We start from the raw sequence: 18,943 nt of genomic DNA on the forward strand, positions 1-18,943 counted from the left end.
TCTGAATAATTCCTGCAGCCTTTGCATCTCGGTGGTGTGGATCATTTCAGCACACAAATTCAGGTCATGTGACAGGCCACTCTGTGTGGCTTCCTTCCCCCAGGGAGGGCCTATTAGACAGTGAGAATGTGCCCTGGGTGGGGGGGGAGGTAAGGATGGGGCAAATGTATACTCAGGTGAGAAGAGCCAACATGAAGAGATTTAAATGGGCTCTCCCAGGGCAAAGGTCCTGAATTTCTTTCTCCAACATGCTGAGATCACTTGCTACCTCTTCCTTCCCCCAGAGTGCATGCCTGACTTCTTCTTGCTCCATGGTATGTGCCACCAAACCTGTCCCAGAGGCTTCTACCCTGACTTGCATCAGTGCATCCTCTGCCATAAAGACTGTCAGCAGTGCAGTGGCCCCAAGGCAGACGACTGCGAGCTCTGCTCCGACACCTCCGCGATCCTCTACAATGGGCTGTGTGTAGAAGTGTGTCCAGAGGGAACATACTATGAAGAAGAGGCCGAGGAATGCAAAGGTAAAGATTTCCAGGGTCCCGGCAAAGCACAACACCCCGGGGAGCCTGATGAGACAGTTTCTGCCAAGACAAAACAGGCCCTGGGTTCCAATGCAGTTTCAGCACCAGAGCTGTTGTCCTGTCCTAAGCTTCCCACTCAAGGAAGCTGAATTTGAATCTGTTCTAATTAATTTGAAATGAATCATTCCTACTCTTTGATCATGCAGTTTCATTAGTTATACGTCCCCAGACCCTCTTTCTAGTGTGGGTAACAGTAAGGATTCTCACGTGAAGATTTCCAGCACAGAGGATGAACTCTCAAGAGCTGATCTAAGTGCAAGATTTTCTTAAAATTGTAAGCCACTCTGAGTTCATCACATGAGCACACTGTGCCATAGAGGATTTTCTCATCTTCCTTCATGGCATCCTTGCCACCTTCAGCCCATAATGCCACCTCCCACTTGGGACTTCATTCCCTACGTGTTCAAGAAACAACCTGTATTATTTACACCTCCTTACATTTTAACTGGTTGTGGATTCTTTGCCTCTTGGAGGCAAAGAGTTATCATGGAGCAGAAACATAAAACAAATTGTCCATCAATAGAGGAATTCTCCAGCAAAAGAGGGAGGCGTTCTTGGGGAAGGACTTTCCAAAGCCCAAGATGGCTTCTTACATCTTCCTGAGGCACTGGGCAGAACTAGCAAGCATATTTGCTAAGAACCTAGATTCAGCTCTTGATCCTACAAACCTTTTCCTGTTTATTTAGCTGCAATTTCCTAATCCAAATAAAATGAGATGATGGTGATGGGAATGACTCTGTGCACCTGTCAGTATGGGGAATGCTTTACGGGGCCTCTATGTGCCATGTGCTTTTCTAGAGGACAAGACAGACACAATTCCCGCCCTCATGGAGCTCACACCGTATTGAGGAAGACAGACACTAAAAGAAGATCAGTTAGAGGGAAAAAGGAAAACAAGACAAGAAAGGGGATAGGAAGATGCGGAAGGTGGTGAGGTGGGGCAGAAACTGGAGAGAAGACCTGGATGTTGTCCCTACGAAAGGGAAGGAGCAATGTGAGAATGCACATGCGTATGTCTGGGAGGAAGCACTAGGTAGAGGAAGGGACACCCGCTAAAAGCCTTGGGCTGGGAGTGAACTGTTCCTATTTTATTGTCTAACAAATATTTATGGAGTGCTTGCTTGATATGCCAGCCCCTCTCCTAGGCACTGTGCATTCATAGGCACAAGAAGTCTTTTCTGCCAATGGCAATTATAATGTAGTGCACTGACAGTGGGGCGAAGGAAGGGCCATGGCAACAGGGGAATGATGAAAAGCCACACGCTAGTGTGTGACTGTGCTGCGCAGAATTGCTTGCCATTACTTTGTTGCCATGAGGTAATTACAGAAACAGCATTAGTCTTTCTGAGGTGGTCATCACAGGGAGGAGCTCTCTGGATATTGCAGAGAAGGGAAAACAGCCATTGTTTTCTCATTTTGCAATGGGAATGGTCCACCCAAAGCTCAACTCATGACCCCACGCCCTTGCACAAAGCCCAGAAGCCTCCAGGAGGAAGAATTCCCTCTCATTCTGCTCCCCCACCACATCTGCAGCTTGTCACGAGTCCTGCCATACCTGCTCGTCACCCAGGATCTGCACAACCTGCCGGGAAGGCCTGCAGATGAACAGCCGTGGCACCTGCGTGGTTCACAAGGAATGCGCTGCCGTCGAGTACTGGGATGAGGTCGTGCACAGGTGCAAGCCCTGTCACAGGAGCTGCTTCCACTGCACGGGGCCCGCAGAGGACCAGTGCCACAGCTGCCCGAGGAGCAGCCTTCTTCTCAGTGAGTCGCTTTTTCCCTGGAGGGCTCTGTTTTGTTCTCCTTCTGGGAAGCCACCTGGCACAATGCTTGGTACCCAGGGGATGTTGGCTTCTTTATCTGTACATTTTCTTTTGTTTGGAAAATTTCCAAACCTATAGAAAGATTCAAGTGTGAGAATAGCGCAGAGAACATCACACATATGTCCATTGCGCAGTGCATTTATTGCAAATCTTTTACCCCCTTACATCATGGTCTCTGACCCACAAACACTTTACTACTGCTTAAGTATATTAATACTTTCTTACAACCCCAAGATAGTTGTCAATTCTAATAAATTTACATTGATGCAATACCTTAATATTGCATTATTATTCTTACTACAATTTTTTTTGCCAACTTCCTTCTGTAATAGGGTTGAGTCTAGGTTTAGCTTCCATGTCTCTAGCCTCCTTTAATCTGGACCATTTCCAGGCTGCCTCTGACATTTTGTTTGTTTGTTTTTGTTATTGTTTGTTTTGTTTGGGAGGCAGGATATCCTTATGTCACCTGTGTTGCCCAGGCTGGTCTCAGATTCATGGTTCTTCCACAGCCTCCCGAGCAGCTGGGTTTCAGGCACGTGCCACCATGCCCTACTTGTCTTTGTCTTTGTCTTTGTCTTTCATAACGCTGATGCTTGAGTAGAATGCAGTCCCTGGCCCTCTGCCTGGGCGGCTGTGCAGTTTCCCCATGATGACAGCAAGTGAGTATGTGCGTGCCCTGCTGGAACAGCTGCCCTCTGCCAGTGCTCTCTGCAGGTGCCTGACAGCCACCTCTGTCTCATCGTGCTCTTAATGCTGATGGTCTTGTCAAGGTGTTCAATTTCTCCACTGAATAATTGCCACTGATTCCATTGTAATTAGTAAGCAGTCGGTGGGGAGTCGCCTTAAGAACATATAGATACTCAGCTCCTCATCAAAATTTCCCCTTGATTTGCATCCATTCCTCAATAATTCTTGTTGGACAAAGTGCGGCCCACTCCAAGGTCAGCTGCTGTCAGCAGATCCGATCTGAAGGTGACTGCTAGGATGAAGCACAGCAGGAGTAGGCTCAAGACAAGCATGGGAGACAGAGGCAAGATGAAACTCAACTCAACTGAAAGAAGAGGCTGTGACAGAAAAAAAGAAAGAAAAACATGGGCAGGGCTAGATCCCGTGAGACTTGTCCCCAGTCACTAGGGAAGACCTGAGAAGTGAGGCATTCGAAGTTGAAGTATGTGGCAGGTTTTTCTCTCCTTGCTGAGGTACCATCAGCAAGGGCCCCATTCTCCTGAGGAGACACAGGAACACCCACCCTTAATTCCACCCCTGAATCTCCCACAAGAGAAGACGCTGGAAGACACCAGCCTTCCCTACTAATCCGCCTCAGCTCCTGCTGCACAAAACCCAGGGAACCTCCTCCCAACAGTTGCTTCTTCATGAAAATATTTCTTCTGAACAAATCTCCCCTATCATGCCACCCCTGCTTTTCTAATTATCCCCAGTAGAGAATACCACCAGGGGTCATTTCACATGCCTTCACACGGAGAGGAAGAAATCTCTTTATGACAAGATCTTCCTATCAATGGAGAGAGGAGTGCATGCAAATTAAGCTAGAACCGAGACCTCAGCTCCAGTGTATCATACAGAGAGGTGTCCCCAAGGGCTGGGTGCAGGACTTGCCCAGGCCTGGGCTTCTCACGCTCTGTCCCACGTGACCATATCACCAGTCAGGTTATTTAAAACGAGATAATTTTTTGGATTTTGTGGTAGACTGCATAACACTGAAGACAATTCACTTCTTCCCCTATCTTGTAAAGCTATTACCCTGGGTGGTAAAATGGGCTTTACAGCTGAGTTTTAATGAGGAATCTTGGCATGAAGGGATTACCCTGGTGTCTTAGTTACTTTTCTTGTTGCTGGGACAAAATACCCAATACTATAAATTAAGGGAGGAAAGGTTAATTTAGTTCACAGTTTGTGGAGGTTTTAGTCTATAATTGGCTGGCTGCAAGGCAGGGTGAATAGCAGACAGGCATTGCAAGGAGAAATTGTTCATGGTGGGCAGAAGGTAGCAAAACAAAGAAGTGAGAACACAAGCCTCTTTTTGTTCCTTATATTGTATCCAGGCTACCAGGATTAGGGTGGTGCTGAACCAATCAGCAGGCTGATTTAGTGATCACACACCCTTAATCCCAGCATGGCACCATGAATCAATCACACACTCTAGATGCAGCCATCTCTGAAAAAGCCCCACCTATGAGGCTTTGGGGGCCATCTAGACATGAGCCATAGCACCTGGGTTACCCCAGTGGGCCTAATATAATCACAAGGGTTTTATAAGAAAATGCAGGAGCTCAGAGTTAGTAAGAGAAGGGGATGTAAGGACAAAGGAGAGGGACTGAAAGAGATGCTGCTGCCTTTGAAGATGAAGGGGGGGACCAGAATGCAGGCACTCTCCAGAAGGTGGAAAATGCTAGGAACAGATGACAATGAACCACTGTCCACTCCACCATTGCCTGGCTGTGGTTTCTGTCCACCCTCACCTCTGTTTACTCTGACCTTGTAGTGCCCCTATGGCCAATTCTATGTCCTGAGCATTCATCTCCACTCCCAAGCATATCAGTTCACAGGGACGGCATCTCATTTCTCATGTGCTCCCCTTCTCCCACATAAAGACGTCAGAGCCACAGGCCAAGCTTGGTATCAAGACAGACTCTTCTCCTTCCTTGACAGACAGCACCTGTGTGGAAAACTGCCCAGAGGGCTACTTCACCGATGAGGACAGACACCGGTGCACACCCTGCCACAGCTCTTGCAGGACCTGCGAAGGAACACACAGCATGCAGTGCCTCTCCTGCCGAGTAGGCTGGTTGCAGCTGGGCAGCGAGTGTCTGCTTCAGTGCAGGGAAGGGTAAGGTGCTCAGCACATTTTCCCACGTTGAATTCCACAGCCACTCCTGATATCAATCCACTTTGCAGATGAGGAAACTAAGAGCCAGACCTTAATGTAATCAGATTAAAATCTTACTGCTAGAGAGGAACAGAGTAAACCCATTCACAGTATGGAAGTAGAATAGGAGAGGCCCAGTGACTTCATGAGAGAATGCAGAGTCAGAGGTTCTTATCAGACTCATCTGAGTAACTGATGCAGACAGTGCCCAGCTTCCCTGGTAATTCAAGGAATATCAGCAATTCCAAGGTGAAAGCAATGCCTCCATCCCATGGAGCAGCACTGTGTGGAGGTTCTTCCCCTTCAGCTTTAGAATTTGCTGCAAATCAGATTCAATCTGCAAGGTCAGTCTAAGCAATGCACATGGAACATAGATTTTACAAAGGGAACCATTTTGGTTAACAGCTCCATTTATAGCCCATGAATTCTCAAACACATCACACCTACCACAAATCCACAGATTATAGGTTTAGTTTTCATAAGCAACCAGATATACCTGATTATCCTGAAAGCATTTAGCATTTTCTACTAGAAAAAACTGCTAGTGTGTTTATTAGAACATCTGGCTATAGCAAATTTAGAAGAAGAATTGACTTCTTTTTTACCGCTGGACATCCCAGCAAAAAGAAATGTTAATTATAGACATGTTGCTAACTTCTCCTTCCCAATCGATAAGGTAGGGCACCGAGAGCTTCCAGACCCAAAGTAAAGGGCCATAACCTCAAACTTTCCACAAGTGCTTTCACCCCAAATGGACACATCTCTGCTCCTCCCATGCACTTTGGTGTCCACCCTGGAACTGGTCCTTGCAGACACTGAGGGATGACTGTGTTCTGTCTTTGCCCCCTCCTGGTTTCAGATATTATGCAGACAATTCCACCGGGCAGTGTGAGAAGTGTCACAAGACTTGCAAGGACTGCAAGGGCCCACACCCCACGGACTGCCTGTCCTGTGATCCCTATTTCTTTCTTCTCCGCTCCAAGGGAGAGTGTCACAGGGTCTGCCCAGAGCATTACTACACAGAGCACAGTACACAGACCTGTGAGAGGTGCCATCCAACCTGCAAGGAGTGCAAAGGTGAGAGGAGATCTATGGTTTTGCACATATGAATGGAAGATGGAAAGTTTCCTTGCAGCTTTGACCTTTTGTCCCTCGGAGGATCCTCTGGTTTCCCAGTCTCAGGCCCAGAATCCTCCTGGGCCACCACACTCTCTTCACACCCAGCTTCTGCATTTTCCTGCAACCTCTCGTTGCCCTTCTGAGTCCTCAGGCTCCAAACCCCGTCTATAGACATTGGCTCCTGTGGGACAGCTGTGCTGTGTCCCATCTGCCTAGGGAAATCAATTTATTTCTGTAACGTCAAGAACTCTCTCAAACATCTACCTCAAATGCTCCCAGACTCATTCCTGCTTTCCATACACCTGTGTATCTGTCCCAGAGAGCCCTAAACTTCTGCTAATGAGACCACCATCCAGCCACTGCCCATGTTGACCCCTTGACATTGTCCTTGACTTTTCTCTTTCTCTTGCCTCCTGCCCACCCCACCTACCTCCAACACAGCCGACTTTGAGGTCTGTTGACACTCTGTCCTAAATATTTCTCTAAGTAGATCTCCTCCATTCTCATAATCCTCCTTTTCCATCCACCCCATCATCTCTTATCAGATCTGTGAAGAAGCCAGCAGTCATTCTGACCCTTCACCCCGCCATACACAACACCAGGTGATTCAGAACACTAATGCCTGAGGCCTTCTAAAATGCACATTCACTCATTTCCCCTATGTCTTTCCATAAAAAGATGACCACAATGAAATCTCAACATGTAAGAAATAGGTTCTGTACTTCTGTTGAGTATGGTGGCACATCCCTGTAAACCCAACTACTCAGGAAGCTGAGGCAGGAGGATTACAAGTTTGAGGCTCGCTTAGACAGTCCAATGAGATTGTGTCTCAAAACAAGACAAAAAGGGCTGGGAATCTAGCTCAGTGGAAGAGTGCTTGTCTAGCATGTGTGAGGCCCTGGGCTTAGTCCCCAGCACCTCGTACCACAAAAGGGGGAAAGGACACTCTATTTCATTTCTTGTTTTGCTTTTGTTTTTTCAAGCACTGGAGATTGAACCTAGAACCCTAACCTGAGCTGCATCTCCAGCACTCTTTTTTCTCTTGCTTCTCTTCTCATCTCTTCTCTTTTCTTTCTTTTTCTTTCCTTTCTTTCTCTTTCTTTCTTTCTTTCTTCCTTTCTTTCCTTCTTTCCATCTCTCTCTTTCTTTCTTTCTTTCTTTCTTTCCTTCTTTCCATCTCTCTCTCTCTCTTTCTTTCTTTCTTTCTTTCTTTCTTTCTTTCTTTCTTTCTTTCTTTCTTTCCTTTTCTTTCTGAATTGGTTCTTTCTAAGTTGCCCAGGCTAGTCTTGAACTTTTGATTCTCTTGCCTCAGCCTCCTGAGTCGCTAAGATCACAGGTGTGCATCACAGTGGTCAGATTTCTTGATAAATATTAATGGATGGTAGGGTACATTTCAGTTCTTATTTTCAAAATGAACTTGGCAATTTCCTTTGGCAATGGCTTGGCATTGCATAGCGTTCACTTTGATGGAGGCAGCCCCTCTTTCTGACCCTAGTCATCACATCAATGAGCATGACTTATTTACTTACAGTTCTTCCATGAACTTTCAGTAAATGATTTCCATTTTTAAAGGTGATCAAAATCTTTCTCCATTCAATCTCTTTAAGTTCAGTCTTAATCTTTCTTCCTTGTATTCTAGAACCAAGAACCACCTAGAACTACCCAGAACCTCAGCAGCCATTAAACCTACCTTGCTCTTTCATGCTCTCCCTGACTTCGGTCTTCCGTCCTGAGGACGATGCTCTAGGTAGCCTACAGGGTCCAGCTTGAATGTCTTCTCTGTGCTTGCCTTAGTCCTTTTAGATGTTTTCTTCCCCCCCTTCCTGATCCTGTAATTCAGTGTTTTGCATAGCTCTGTGTACATTACATTTTCATTAAACATATCTTTCTTTCTCTTTTTGCTTTTTTGTTTTTGTTTTGTTTGAGGCAAGGTCTTCCTCTGTGGTCCAGACTGGCCTCAGATTTGCCCTGATCCTCCTGCTTCAGCCTCCTGTGTACTGAGATTACAGGAGTGTGCCACCAATGTCCATCTCTCTTACTAATTGTGAGTCCCTCAAGCGGAAGCAAGAGCTATTATCACATTCATTTTGTACCCCCTGCTCCTAGTCTAGTGTGCAACAGGGTGAAGTGCTCATAAGTGTTGAGCGGATGTACAGGAAACAAATCTTAGTGTCCTTTTATAAATTGTCCTTTTGTACATTTTCAAATATTGCTTCTCCACCCTTTCCTCAAATCTCTTTTTCTGGAATACCTGTGAAATGTAATTTAGAGTTTCTTGATCTGTCTGCTATAGCTCCTACCTATTCTTGTATATTTTTATCTCTTTTGACTATGATTTTTACTAGAGTGATTCTTTAGCACTCTTCCATTTTCCTAATTTGCTTTCTGGGTTTAACAGTTTAAAGTTCACCTCTCTTTTTGTTGTTGTTTTTGGTTTTAATTTAACTCACTATATTTTTAAGACCCCTAAACTGATTGTGGTGACATATACCTCTAATTCCAGCTACTCAGAAGGCCGAGGAAAGAGGACAGATAGTGCAATTTAGTGAGGCTCTTTCTCAGAGTAAAATACAAAGGTCTGGGGATGTAGTTCAGTGGGATAGTACTTGCCTAGAATGAGCAAGGCCCTGGGTTCAATTCTCAGTTTTCTCTTCTAAATGTCTTTATCATAGTTCTGAATTTTTGGCAACTGATTGGCATTTCTAATTGTTTCTATTTCATGATCATCATTTGTTTGTTTGTTTTTTGAGACAGGGTCTCCCTATATAGTTCAGGCTGGCCACAAACTTGTGACAATCCTCCTGCTTCAGCCTCCTGAGTGCTGGAATTACAGGCGTGTACCACCATGCCCAGTTCATCTATTTTTATTTCATGTTTTCCTGTTTGTTTCATAATTTAATATTTTGTAGATATTATGCCTTCATTTATTTTTTGAGCATCTCAAACATACTGATTTTAAAGATTTTGTCAAACCTATCTATGAAATTAATATTATCTAAAGTAAATTCACGCTCTGAGAATTGTGTTTTGTTATCTTTTTTTTTCTTTCTTGAGGTGCTGGAGATGGAACCCAAATACTGCACATGCTGGGCCAATGCTCTACCATTGAGCTGCAGCACAGCCCTTGTTATTTATCTTAGCATTCACTTTGTCCATGTATTTTGAAGCACTGATCTTAAGTTCATTGTGAACGAAAGATGACGTTTTGGGTTCCTTATTCCTTCTATCTCCTCCTTCATCTTAAAACCTAACCCTACCTGTGCTTCCCACCTGAAACTCTGTCCAAACCAGAGGGCCCAGTGCTCCTGGTGGTGATGCTCATCACAGCACAGATCTCCCCAGTGACCCGCTCAGGACGCAGGAGCTCATTGTCTGTGAAATTGGAGTCCTACCTTGACACGTGGTTTAAATTCAAAACCTGGATTTGGGCCCTGGTCTCACATGAAACACTTTGAATCTCTACTACGATAAGAAAAGTCGAACTCACGGCCACTACTACCTACTTCTGGCCCCAGAGTGCCATAGCTGGGTGCTTGAACCTGACAACCAATTTGTATTTATATCCCCTTTCTGTTCCGAAAGATTTCATCTTATCTTTTTAGCCCATATATTCCTTTTATTTTGTTTGCTCTGTTTACACTTGTATGTTTATTTTATAATTTTGATATGTTTAGAACCAATTGGGTTATGTCAGAACCTGAATTTATGTATTTTTTTTTCAGTGGTAAGGATTAAACTTCCTTTAACTTATGAGAGTTGGGTATTTTGTCCCATAAAAGAGAAAAGTAACTAAGACAGCTGGTTAGTGAATCTTGATCTGTCTTCTGGTGTTACAACATACAGTTTATAAAATTTGAGAAGAGGATTTTTTTATTGGGCTGTAAATTGAGTTGAAAAACTAAGGGATGAAATCTTTCTTAAAACATTAGCAATCATACTAAGAAATGACAATGCTTGAAAGAATCAAGAAAAGTTTACTGGGGCTGGACACAGTAGTGAACACCTGTAATCCCAGCTACACAGAAGGCTGAGGCAAGAAGTTTGCAAGTACAAGTTCCACATGGGCAACATAGAAATGTAGCAAAACCCTGTCTCAAAAAAAAAAAAAAAAAAAAAAAAGATTAAAAGGGCTGGCAATGTAGCTCAGTGCTCCCTAGATTCAATCTCCAGTGCCTCAAAAACAAAAAGCAAAAAAACCTAAGCAAGCCATGTACCAAATAAATTATATTTCATTCACTTTTAACTACCAATTAATGTTAGGATGCTAAAAAGAAATATATTGAAACACTCTGATTGTCGAGAGTGGAGAAGCAGAACTCACTCCTGCCTAATGTGTAGCTTTTATGCAACTGCTATGTCCATAATCAGCTCTTCCTTGCAGTCATATGTTTAACTTTTTATTTGTCCTCTTCAAAAGATTATTTGAAATGAAAGTCCAAGTTGTAGACCCAAAGCCACCTGACTTCCCCAAGAGACCTCTCTGAGCAGAGCTAATGCTCACGGACACCCCAGGGGCTGCTCTGCATCTATTGAGTTCATCCCACGGGGTTTAGTCAGGGAGAGCAGGTGGTGAACTATTCCAAATGTTAAGGAAATGTGAAAATGCCTGTCTTTTAAACCCCAAGGCTCTTAGAAGCAATAATAGAGGTAGGGTCTTAAACTTGAAAGCAAGAGAAAACATTGTGAAAATTAGCAGCCTGCCTTTTTGAAAGATTTGGGGTCCCAAGTGTGCAGGTTTCCAGGAGAGCACTATAGTGTGTGTAACTGGAGTCACTGCTCACCCATAGGCTCTGGGCCTTAGCCAAGCTGGAGGGGTGAAGAGGGGGTCGGGAGAGGTTGTTACAGTTACTACCCGGATGAATATGCTCCCAGTGTTCCTTCCTCTCCACAGTGACTGTGAGTTAGTTGATAATAATCCGTATTTCTAAACAGCTGGAAAAGAAAACTTTTGAGTTCTCAGACAATAAATGTTTGAGTTGTTGGATATGCTAATTACCCTGATTTGATCATTACACAGCATACAAAGTGTCAAAACATGTTGTACTCCATAAATTTAAACAATTATTATGTGTTAATTCAAAATAAAAAGATGGGGTGTAACTCAGTGGTGGAGAATATGCCCTCTGGGGTTTTTAATGCCTTTTATTTTACCGTATATTGACAAATTATAATTGCATATATTTATAGGATACAAAGTGATGTTATGATACACACACAATGTAGAAGGATTAAATTACGCTAATTAACATGTCTATCACTTCAAATAATTATCATTTTATGTCATAAGAACATTTAAAATTTACTCTTAGCTACTTTAAAATATACAGTGGTTTGTTATTATCTATAATCATCATGCTGTAAAATAAATGATCTTGAGAAACTTATTCCTCCTGTCTACATGAAACTGTGGTGCCCCTTGAAGCAATATTTCTCAGTTCTTGCCATTTCTCCAGCCTCTGCTAACCAGCATTCTACTCTATGAATTCCATTGTTTTAGATTTCAAAAGCCCTTAATTTCTCCTCATTAAAAACAAAGTTTTATAAAAATAAAACTTCTTGTATTTAAAACTTGGAATAAGCCATCTAAGCTTTATTTTAAGAAATTGAGGGATGGGAAAAGGAAAGAGGTAAAAGATTTATTCTTCCATCAGAGACCACAATTATGTTCTAGAATATGCAGAAATTCTGTGTGAAGCTAGAGCTAAAATGAAAATGGAGTAGCTGTGGATCTATACCACTGCAAGCAGCCCCCTACCTCACAAGCAGTTGATTCCTAATGGTTTATTCTTTAAGATGTTCAGTGCTCAGAATTCATTTTTTCATAGAAACACTATACATTATGAAGTTCATCCAGGCATAATGGTGCATACCTATAATCCCAGCACTTAGGCTGAAGCAAGAGGATCACAAGTTCAAGTCCCACCTGGGCAATTCAGCAAGTGAGTGTCCCCAAATAATAAAATATAAAAAGGGTTGGGCATGTACCTCAGTGGTAGAATGTCCCTGGGTTCAATTCCCAATGTCACAAAAACCAAAAAGGGAAATAGAAACAGCAAAAATGATTAAGCTCTCAGATCAGACAATAAAAGTCAGTTTAACTCTTTTGTAAGTATGAAAGATAGAACTCATGGTTCTTTGTCAAGCTCGTTTAACCACCCTTGATAGCGTGGTTCTGATGGCAAGACCTACATCAAGTTTTAACAATTCTGGGCACAGTCTATGCCAGTCTCTCCCACATTCCTGCTTTGAATTATCAGGGAAGTGCCAGAGCCTTCCTCATAAAATGGACTGGTGTTCAGGTCTCCTGTCCCCAACCCTTTCCAGTAAACACAAAGGAAATGTTTGAGTCACTCATTCTTGGGATGTCTGCATTAGGAGAGAGAGATGTTTCCACCCAGAACAGGTTCTAGAGATTCAGAGGTTCCCTATTTGGTGGTTCAGTAGTTAAGGCAGATAAGAGTGGTAGAAAAAGCACTGTACTGTGAGTCAACAAACCTGAATTTGTATCTTGATTTGACCACTGCCTCTGTAATCTTGGATGAGTGGCGCTGCATGTCTGAGTCTTACTAGTAGTGTTTCTGTAGTTATAAAATAATAAGTAAAAAAGATGGCAAATTGAAAAGAGAGTTCATAGCTTTTAAGAGAGTTTCAAAAGAATCTATCACTACCATCACCTCTCCCAGAGATAAGAATCACTGGATAAAATGATCTGCCAAGTTCTTTCAGCCTTAGAACTTCACATCCCAGTCTAGTGCTGTTTCTCAGTGAGGGACTCTCAACTCATGACCTACCCTTGGGGATTGGGACCTTCCACACCAGCTGCTGTCATCCTCCTCACTAGTTATATAGTAATCAACACAAAGAAAGGTCTTAGAAACCTTTCTGCATGAAACCTTAGAAACCTTCTCATTCTCTGAAAACTTCTTCTCTTGCTGTTATAAAATATCTGTGATCTCCAGATCCTCAATTTCCAGACTGAGAGTCTATGTAGACTAATGGGATAATTTGTAAGTCTTTACTTTGTCTTGTAGACTTTTTTAATCCTCTATTGATGTCTTCTTCAATTTACTCTACATATTCCCTTTTTTTGTTTTTTGTGTTTTTTTTGGTACTGGGGATCGAACTTGGATCCTTGCGCTTGTACAGCAGGCGGTGAAACCACTGAGCTAAATCCCCAGCCCCACTCTGCATACTCCTTGCTCCTGGGTGTTCTGGAACCAAGCCAGAGGTTGAAATCTGAGGTTGGTCTCACAATTGGAATTGTTTTTTCTTTCAGGAAAAGGAGTGTTGAACTGCTTATCCTGTGTGTGGAACTACCACCTCATGGGAGGACTGTGCACCTTGGACTGTTTTGTGGGGAAATACCGAATGGGAGAGGTACTGAGAGCTGGGACTGGCTGTCTCCCGTCCCCTTTAGAAAGGAACATAAACTCAGTTCCTGAATGTCATTTGAGACAATCAGAACACCTTAAAGTTCCAACATTCACTATAGTTTAAAAATGTTCACCACAGAACATTTTAACATCTTTTCCCATAAAATAATGAAATAATAGTGCTGTCCTTACTGTAGTCTTCACAGGAATTGAGAAGATCTAAGATAAATAATGGGGCAATTGAGTGAGGAGAGCCTCAGAATGAACCCTTTCAAGGTTTTTCATGATTCCAGAGGTTTTAGTCTACATGAGAATGTTATTTCAGGAGTACAAACTGTCTTCTCTTTGACCCTGTGCTGTCTAACCAGAAACATCTGAATAAGGCAAGAATCCCACACGTGTTTCCCTTTCATTTCCTGCACTTCTTCACAGTGTACTAAGAAGGATTCATCTGTTTGCATTAAAAGCCATGGATTTTTTGAGTCCACTAATTTCTTAATTGTGTCTCCAAACTTTAGCAAATGAGTTAGTCTATCCATGGTGAAATGAACTCAAACTAGCATATCCAGATATAAGCTCGCTTTAAATTCTGATACCAGCCCTCATTACAGTTTGGAGAAACTGAGGCTCATAGAATTTAAATAATTTGCTAAAAAATCACATAAGTAGTAACAAAACTAGAACTAAACAGAGAATTTGATTAATTAACAGCTGAAAAAACATGTCAGCATCTGTAATGTGCCAAGATGTTCAACAATGTAATTTCCATTCCTTTTTTTAAAAAAAATTGATTGATCATGGTCCTGGGAATCAAATCTTTGGCCTCATACATGCCAGGCAAGTGTGCTACCACTGAGCTGCCCATTCCAGCCATTCTTCCTTTTCTATTTTACCAATCTTCCAAAGTTAACAGCAGTAGGATAGGAAGGTATCTTCCCCAACCCAGGTTTCTAGCTCCAGGCAAGGAACAACTTGTCAGGAGGGAAGCCACTTTTTTTCTCATCTCTGGACTCTTTCCAATGATATTTAGCTGCTTTAGCTACAGAGTCACCTTTGATATCATCCTGGGTCTTGGCCACAAGAATCCAGCAACCATAGAGGCTAAGCAGGTAACTAATGCAAAGGATGCTAGATGAGAGGGGATCACAGAGCCCACCTGGTGGACAGTGGAAATTCATGTGTCACCTGTGTCTTGGTGACATAATAGTAAGTGCTAGAGTTGAATTAAATAGGAGTGCATCAAAATGGTGTCATGCCACTCAGCTCTGTTGGTGACATTGCCATGTGGGAGTGAGGATTCCAGCATTAACAGGTCTTCTAGATTTTAAAGAGAAACTAGAAACTGATTACATGTGAAATTTAACACTTTTGAAATAAGAGAAATGAATCCAGAATGTTTAAAACTGTGAAAGTCTGTATCATGTGGACCAGACAAAACTAATTCCTACCTGAGCTGTCCCTGAGCACAGAATCTGTCACTTAATAAGAAATTATGCTGGAAGCCTGTCCCCAACTACTGCAGATCTCAAAGGTCGGGGGCAGGCATGGGTCCATCCAGTATCAGAGAGTTGGTTCTTGCACCCAGAACAGTGAAAATGAACGCGTAACACACCCTGTATCTGCAGTCCCCCACATGGCTCCTACCTTATGGAGACAAGATGAAATTCCTATTTGGGAACTCCAGTGCCTTGTTAATCCCTCTGCACTCAAAAGGATCCTCATTGTTCTTGACAGGGAGAGAAATTTACCTGTGAAAAATGCCATGAGAGCTGCATGGAATGCAAGGGACCCAGCACCAAGAACTGTACCGTGTGTTCTGCCCCCCTGCTGCTGCACCTGGAAGACAGCCGCTGCCTGCAGTGTTGCAATGCCTCCCACCCCACCACCCAGGAGTGCTGTGACTGCCAGGATACCATGGGTGAGGGCAGAGGAGGCGCCCCTGCAGAGGAAGGCCAAGGCCTCAGGAAGTCCATGGAAGCAGCAGGAGGGGAGGAGACTTCAGGAAGATCAATAAGGCCACCTGTCTAATGAGTGCCTTCCAGGTGCCTACTGTACCTGAACCCTCACATCCATTATCCCAGTTCATAAGGGACATTATAAACCCCATCTTCCAGATGAGGAGACTGAGACTCAAAAGTTCTGATTAACATACTCAGTCCACATCAATATTAAGAGATTGACATGAAGTTAAAATATGAATATTTTGGTCCTTCCACCACTGTGCTGCTTCTCAGAGCAGAGCTCACATAATGTAGAATTTGACCTCCAGACATTTACTTCCTTTCTTTTAGTCTTCCCTCCTAGTAAAAAAAAAAAAAAAGGAAGGTATTAGCTATTAAAGAAGTTGATGCCAATATTATCTTTTTTTCCCGTTAAATTTATTGGTACATTCTCGGTATACAATACAGTTACATTCAACATTGGGCTCTTGTACCATTACATGAGTTCCTTGGTTCTTATTTTTTTCCCCTTCCCTTGCCCTCCCTCCACACCCTCTACCCCTCCCTATTTGCAAAGACTTTGTTTCCATTTTTTTTCCTCTTCTCATATTTTTTCCTTTCTCTTTTTTTCCCTTCCCCTACCCCTCACAATTCCCCTGCTCTTTTAGACCTTTTCTTCCTGTTACACAATATCAGTTATACATTTTTTAAATTACAATATGAAGGTCTAGGAGACATTACCACAGATTTTACAGAATTTAAAAAAGATATAGAAAGCATATTACAAAAATCGTTTTTGAAATAAATTTGACAACTTCTAAGAAGTACCTTGGAAGACAAATTAATGAAACTAACTCTGGAGGAAATATAAAATTTGAATAGCACCTATTAAAGAAAGTATATTCCTAGCTTGAAAACCTACCTATATGACAACAGCAGGCTCATAAACATTTTAACTGATAAATTATATCAAACAATTAAAGCAGAAAAAAAAAAGGAACACTTCTCCCCTCATTTTAGGAACTCAACATTGTGCTAATCCTAAAACTGGATAAAGATAATAGAAGAAAAAAGTATGAACATAGGTAGAAATTTGTTTAACAAAACAAACTCTTAGAAGTCAGATCTGGCAGGATGTAGAAAGTGGTTTTGCTATAGGGATGGCAGTGTTGGCTCAGCATTGGAAGATCCACCCCCAAAAGTCATCATCTTAACAGAGGAAAGGAAAAAGCCATAGGATCCTGTCACTAGTTGGAGAAAAAGTATTGGACTAAATTCTACAGCTGTTCATGGTAAAAGCTATCAGGAGCCTAGAAATAGAACAGAAACTTCTCAACAGATTAAAGACATGTACTCCATACTTCCAGCGAGAATGCCTTATATAAATGGGGAAGATACAATACTTTCTCCTTAAGGTGGGAAACAAAGGCAGATATGCTTACTCTTTATCTGTCCATTAAACTTTGAAACCTAGGCCCAACCAAAATAGTCTGGCAATAAAATGACACAACTAGGATAGAATTGGCACGGCAGAGGCAAAATCTTTATATGTAGATGAAATGATCATCTACAGAGAAAATACTAAGAAATCTCTAGGAGCCCCTAGAACTTGTACTTGAATTTAGCAGGATTAGAAAACACAAGGTATATATAAAAATTCAGGTCTGTGTATACTTGCTATAAATGAACATTTGGATATTGAAATTTAAAAATTGTGTAGGAGTACAAAAGACCTAGAAAAGTTAAAAACAAAAACAGTGTTGGAAGACATTTAGTACCTAATTTTAAGACTTCTTCTAAAGCTACAGTAATCAAGGCAGTGTTGGTGTAAGGAAAGACATATAGATCATTGGAATAACACAGAGAATCTAGAAATAGAACCACATATATATGGTCCACTGAGTTTTGAAAGGTTATTTAACATTAGCATTTTATAGAATATAAACCCAGTTCAAGAGCTGAGGAAGAGATAATTTTTTCAGCAAACAGCACTAGAACACCTGGTATCCGTATATAAAAAATTAACCTCAACCCCTTTTTTCCATACATGAAAATAACTTGAAGGGAATCTATGAACCTAAATAAGAAAGCCTAAAAGTATAAAACTTTAAGAAGAAATTATAAGGGAAAATATTTATGAATTCAGGGTAGGCAAGAACTACCTAGGATACAAAAAAAATGATGTATAAAAGAAAAAAATTGATAAATGAGATTCCATCAAAATTTAGAATTTTAAATGACATCATTAAAATGAAAAGTAGTCCTTAAACAGGCCATATTTACAATGCTTATAACCTATGAGCAGAATATATAAAGAATTCTTAGAGCTCATTAATAGACAACACAATTAAAATGTAGACATAAGAAGATGATAAATAGCCAGTATAGCACAAGGAATGGTGTGCAACTCTAGAATCAGAAAAATACTAATCAGTACAATAATAAGATTGAATTATACACTCATTAGGGAGATGAAGTTCAAAGTTTTAAAAGCCTTGTCATGACTTTTTCTTTTTGATGGATTCTCCCTCTTTGCATTTAATTTGTCACGCCCAATGGATTCATTCTGCTGGGTTTCCTGGTGTTGTGATCCTCATTGTCTTTTCCTAGGATTTTGTCTAAAATTTTTTGGAGTGCTGGTTTGGTATTCATGAAGTTCCTGAGGTGCTTTTTGTCATGAAAGTATCTTATTTCTCCATCAATTTTGAAAGATAGTTTTGCAGGGTACATCAATCTGGGTTGGAAGCTGTTTTCCTTTAGTGCTTGAAATACATCACTCCAAGCTCTTCTTGCCTTGAGGGTTTGCATTGAGAAGTCTGCTGTGATTCTGATGGGCTTTCCTTTGTATGTGATTTGTTTCTTTTCTCTCACTGCTTGTAGAATTTTGTTCTTCTGTTGGATTTCTGGAATCCTAACTGTTATATGCCTATGTGTAGATTTTTTTTGATTAAGGCTAGCTGGAGTCCTATATGCCTCACTTATGTGTATGTCAAGTTCTTTTCCCCTCCTTGGGAAATTTTCTGCTATCACTTCTGTGAAGAGTTTTTTTATGTCATCTGCACTCTCTCCTCTTTCTTCATTGACTCCAATCAGTCTTATGTTATTCTTCTTTGCATCATCTAGCAGCTGCTGGATTGATTTCTCATGTTCCCTTACAAGTTTAAAGCAATTTTTCTTTTCCTCCTCACTAATTGCAAGTCTTATCTTCTATATGTGAAAT

At 41.8% G+C, this 18,943-nt stretch overlaps 1 protein-coding gene across 1 annotated transcript in view; it reads left to right on the forward strand.

Annotated features, from left to right (window-relative positions):
• Positions 1-18,943, forward strand: part of LOC101711492 (proprotein convertase subtilisin/kexin type 5) — an 86,220-nt gene that overhangs the window by 56,474 nt on the left and 10,803 nt on the right. The window contains exons 9-14 of the mRNA XM_087184122.1: positions 285-521; positions 2,115-2,345; positions 5,075-5,252; positions 6,151-6,368; positions 13,687-13,787; positions 15,518-15,701. Of these exons, the coding sequence (XP_087040248.1) occupies positions 285-521; positions 2,115-2,345; positions 5,075-5,252; positions 6,151-6,368; positions 13,687-13,787; positions 15,518-15,701 (1,149 nt within the window). The remainder of the gene's footprint in view (positions 1-284; positions 522-2,114; positions 2,346-5,074; positions 5,253-6,150; positions 6,369-13,686; positions 13,788-15,517; positions 15,702-18,943) is intronic.

Source organism: Heterocephalus glaber, unplaced genomic scaffold, assembly GCF_053883595.1.
Source record: "Heterocephalus glaber isolate CG9 unplaced genomic scaffold, H.glaber_assembly_v1.0 deba00001481, whole genome shotgun sequence".
Classification (NCBI taxonomy): Eukaryota; Metazoa; Chordata; class Mammalia; order Rodentia; family Bathyergidae; genus Heterocephalus; species Heterocephalus glaber.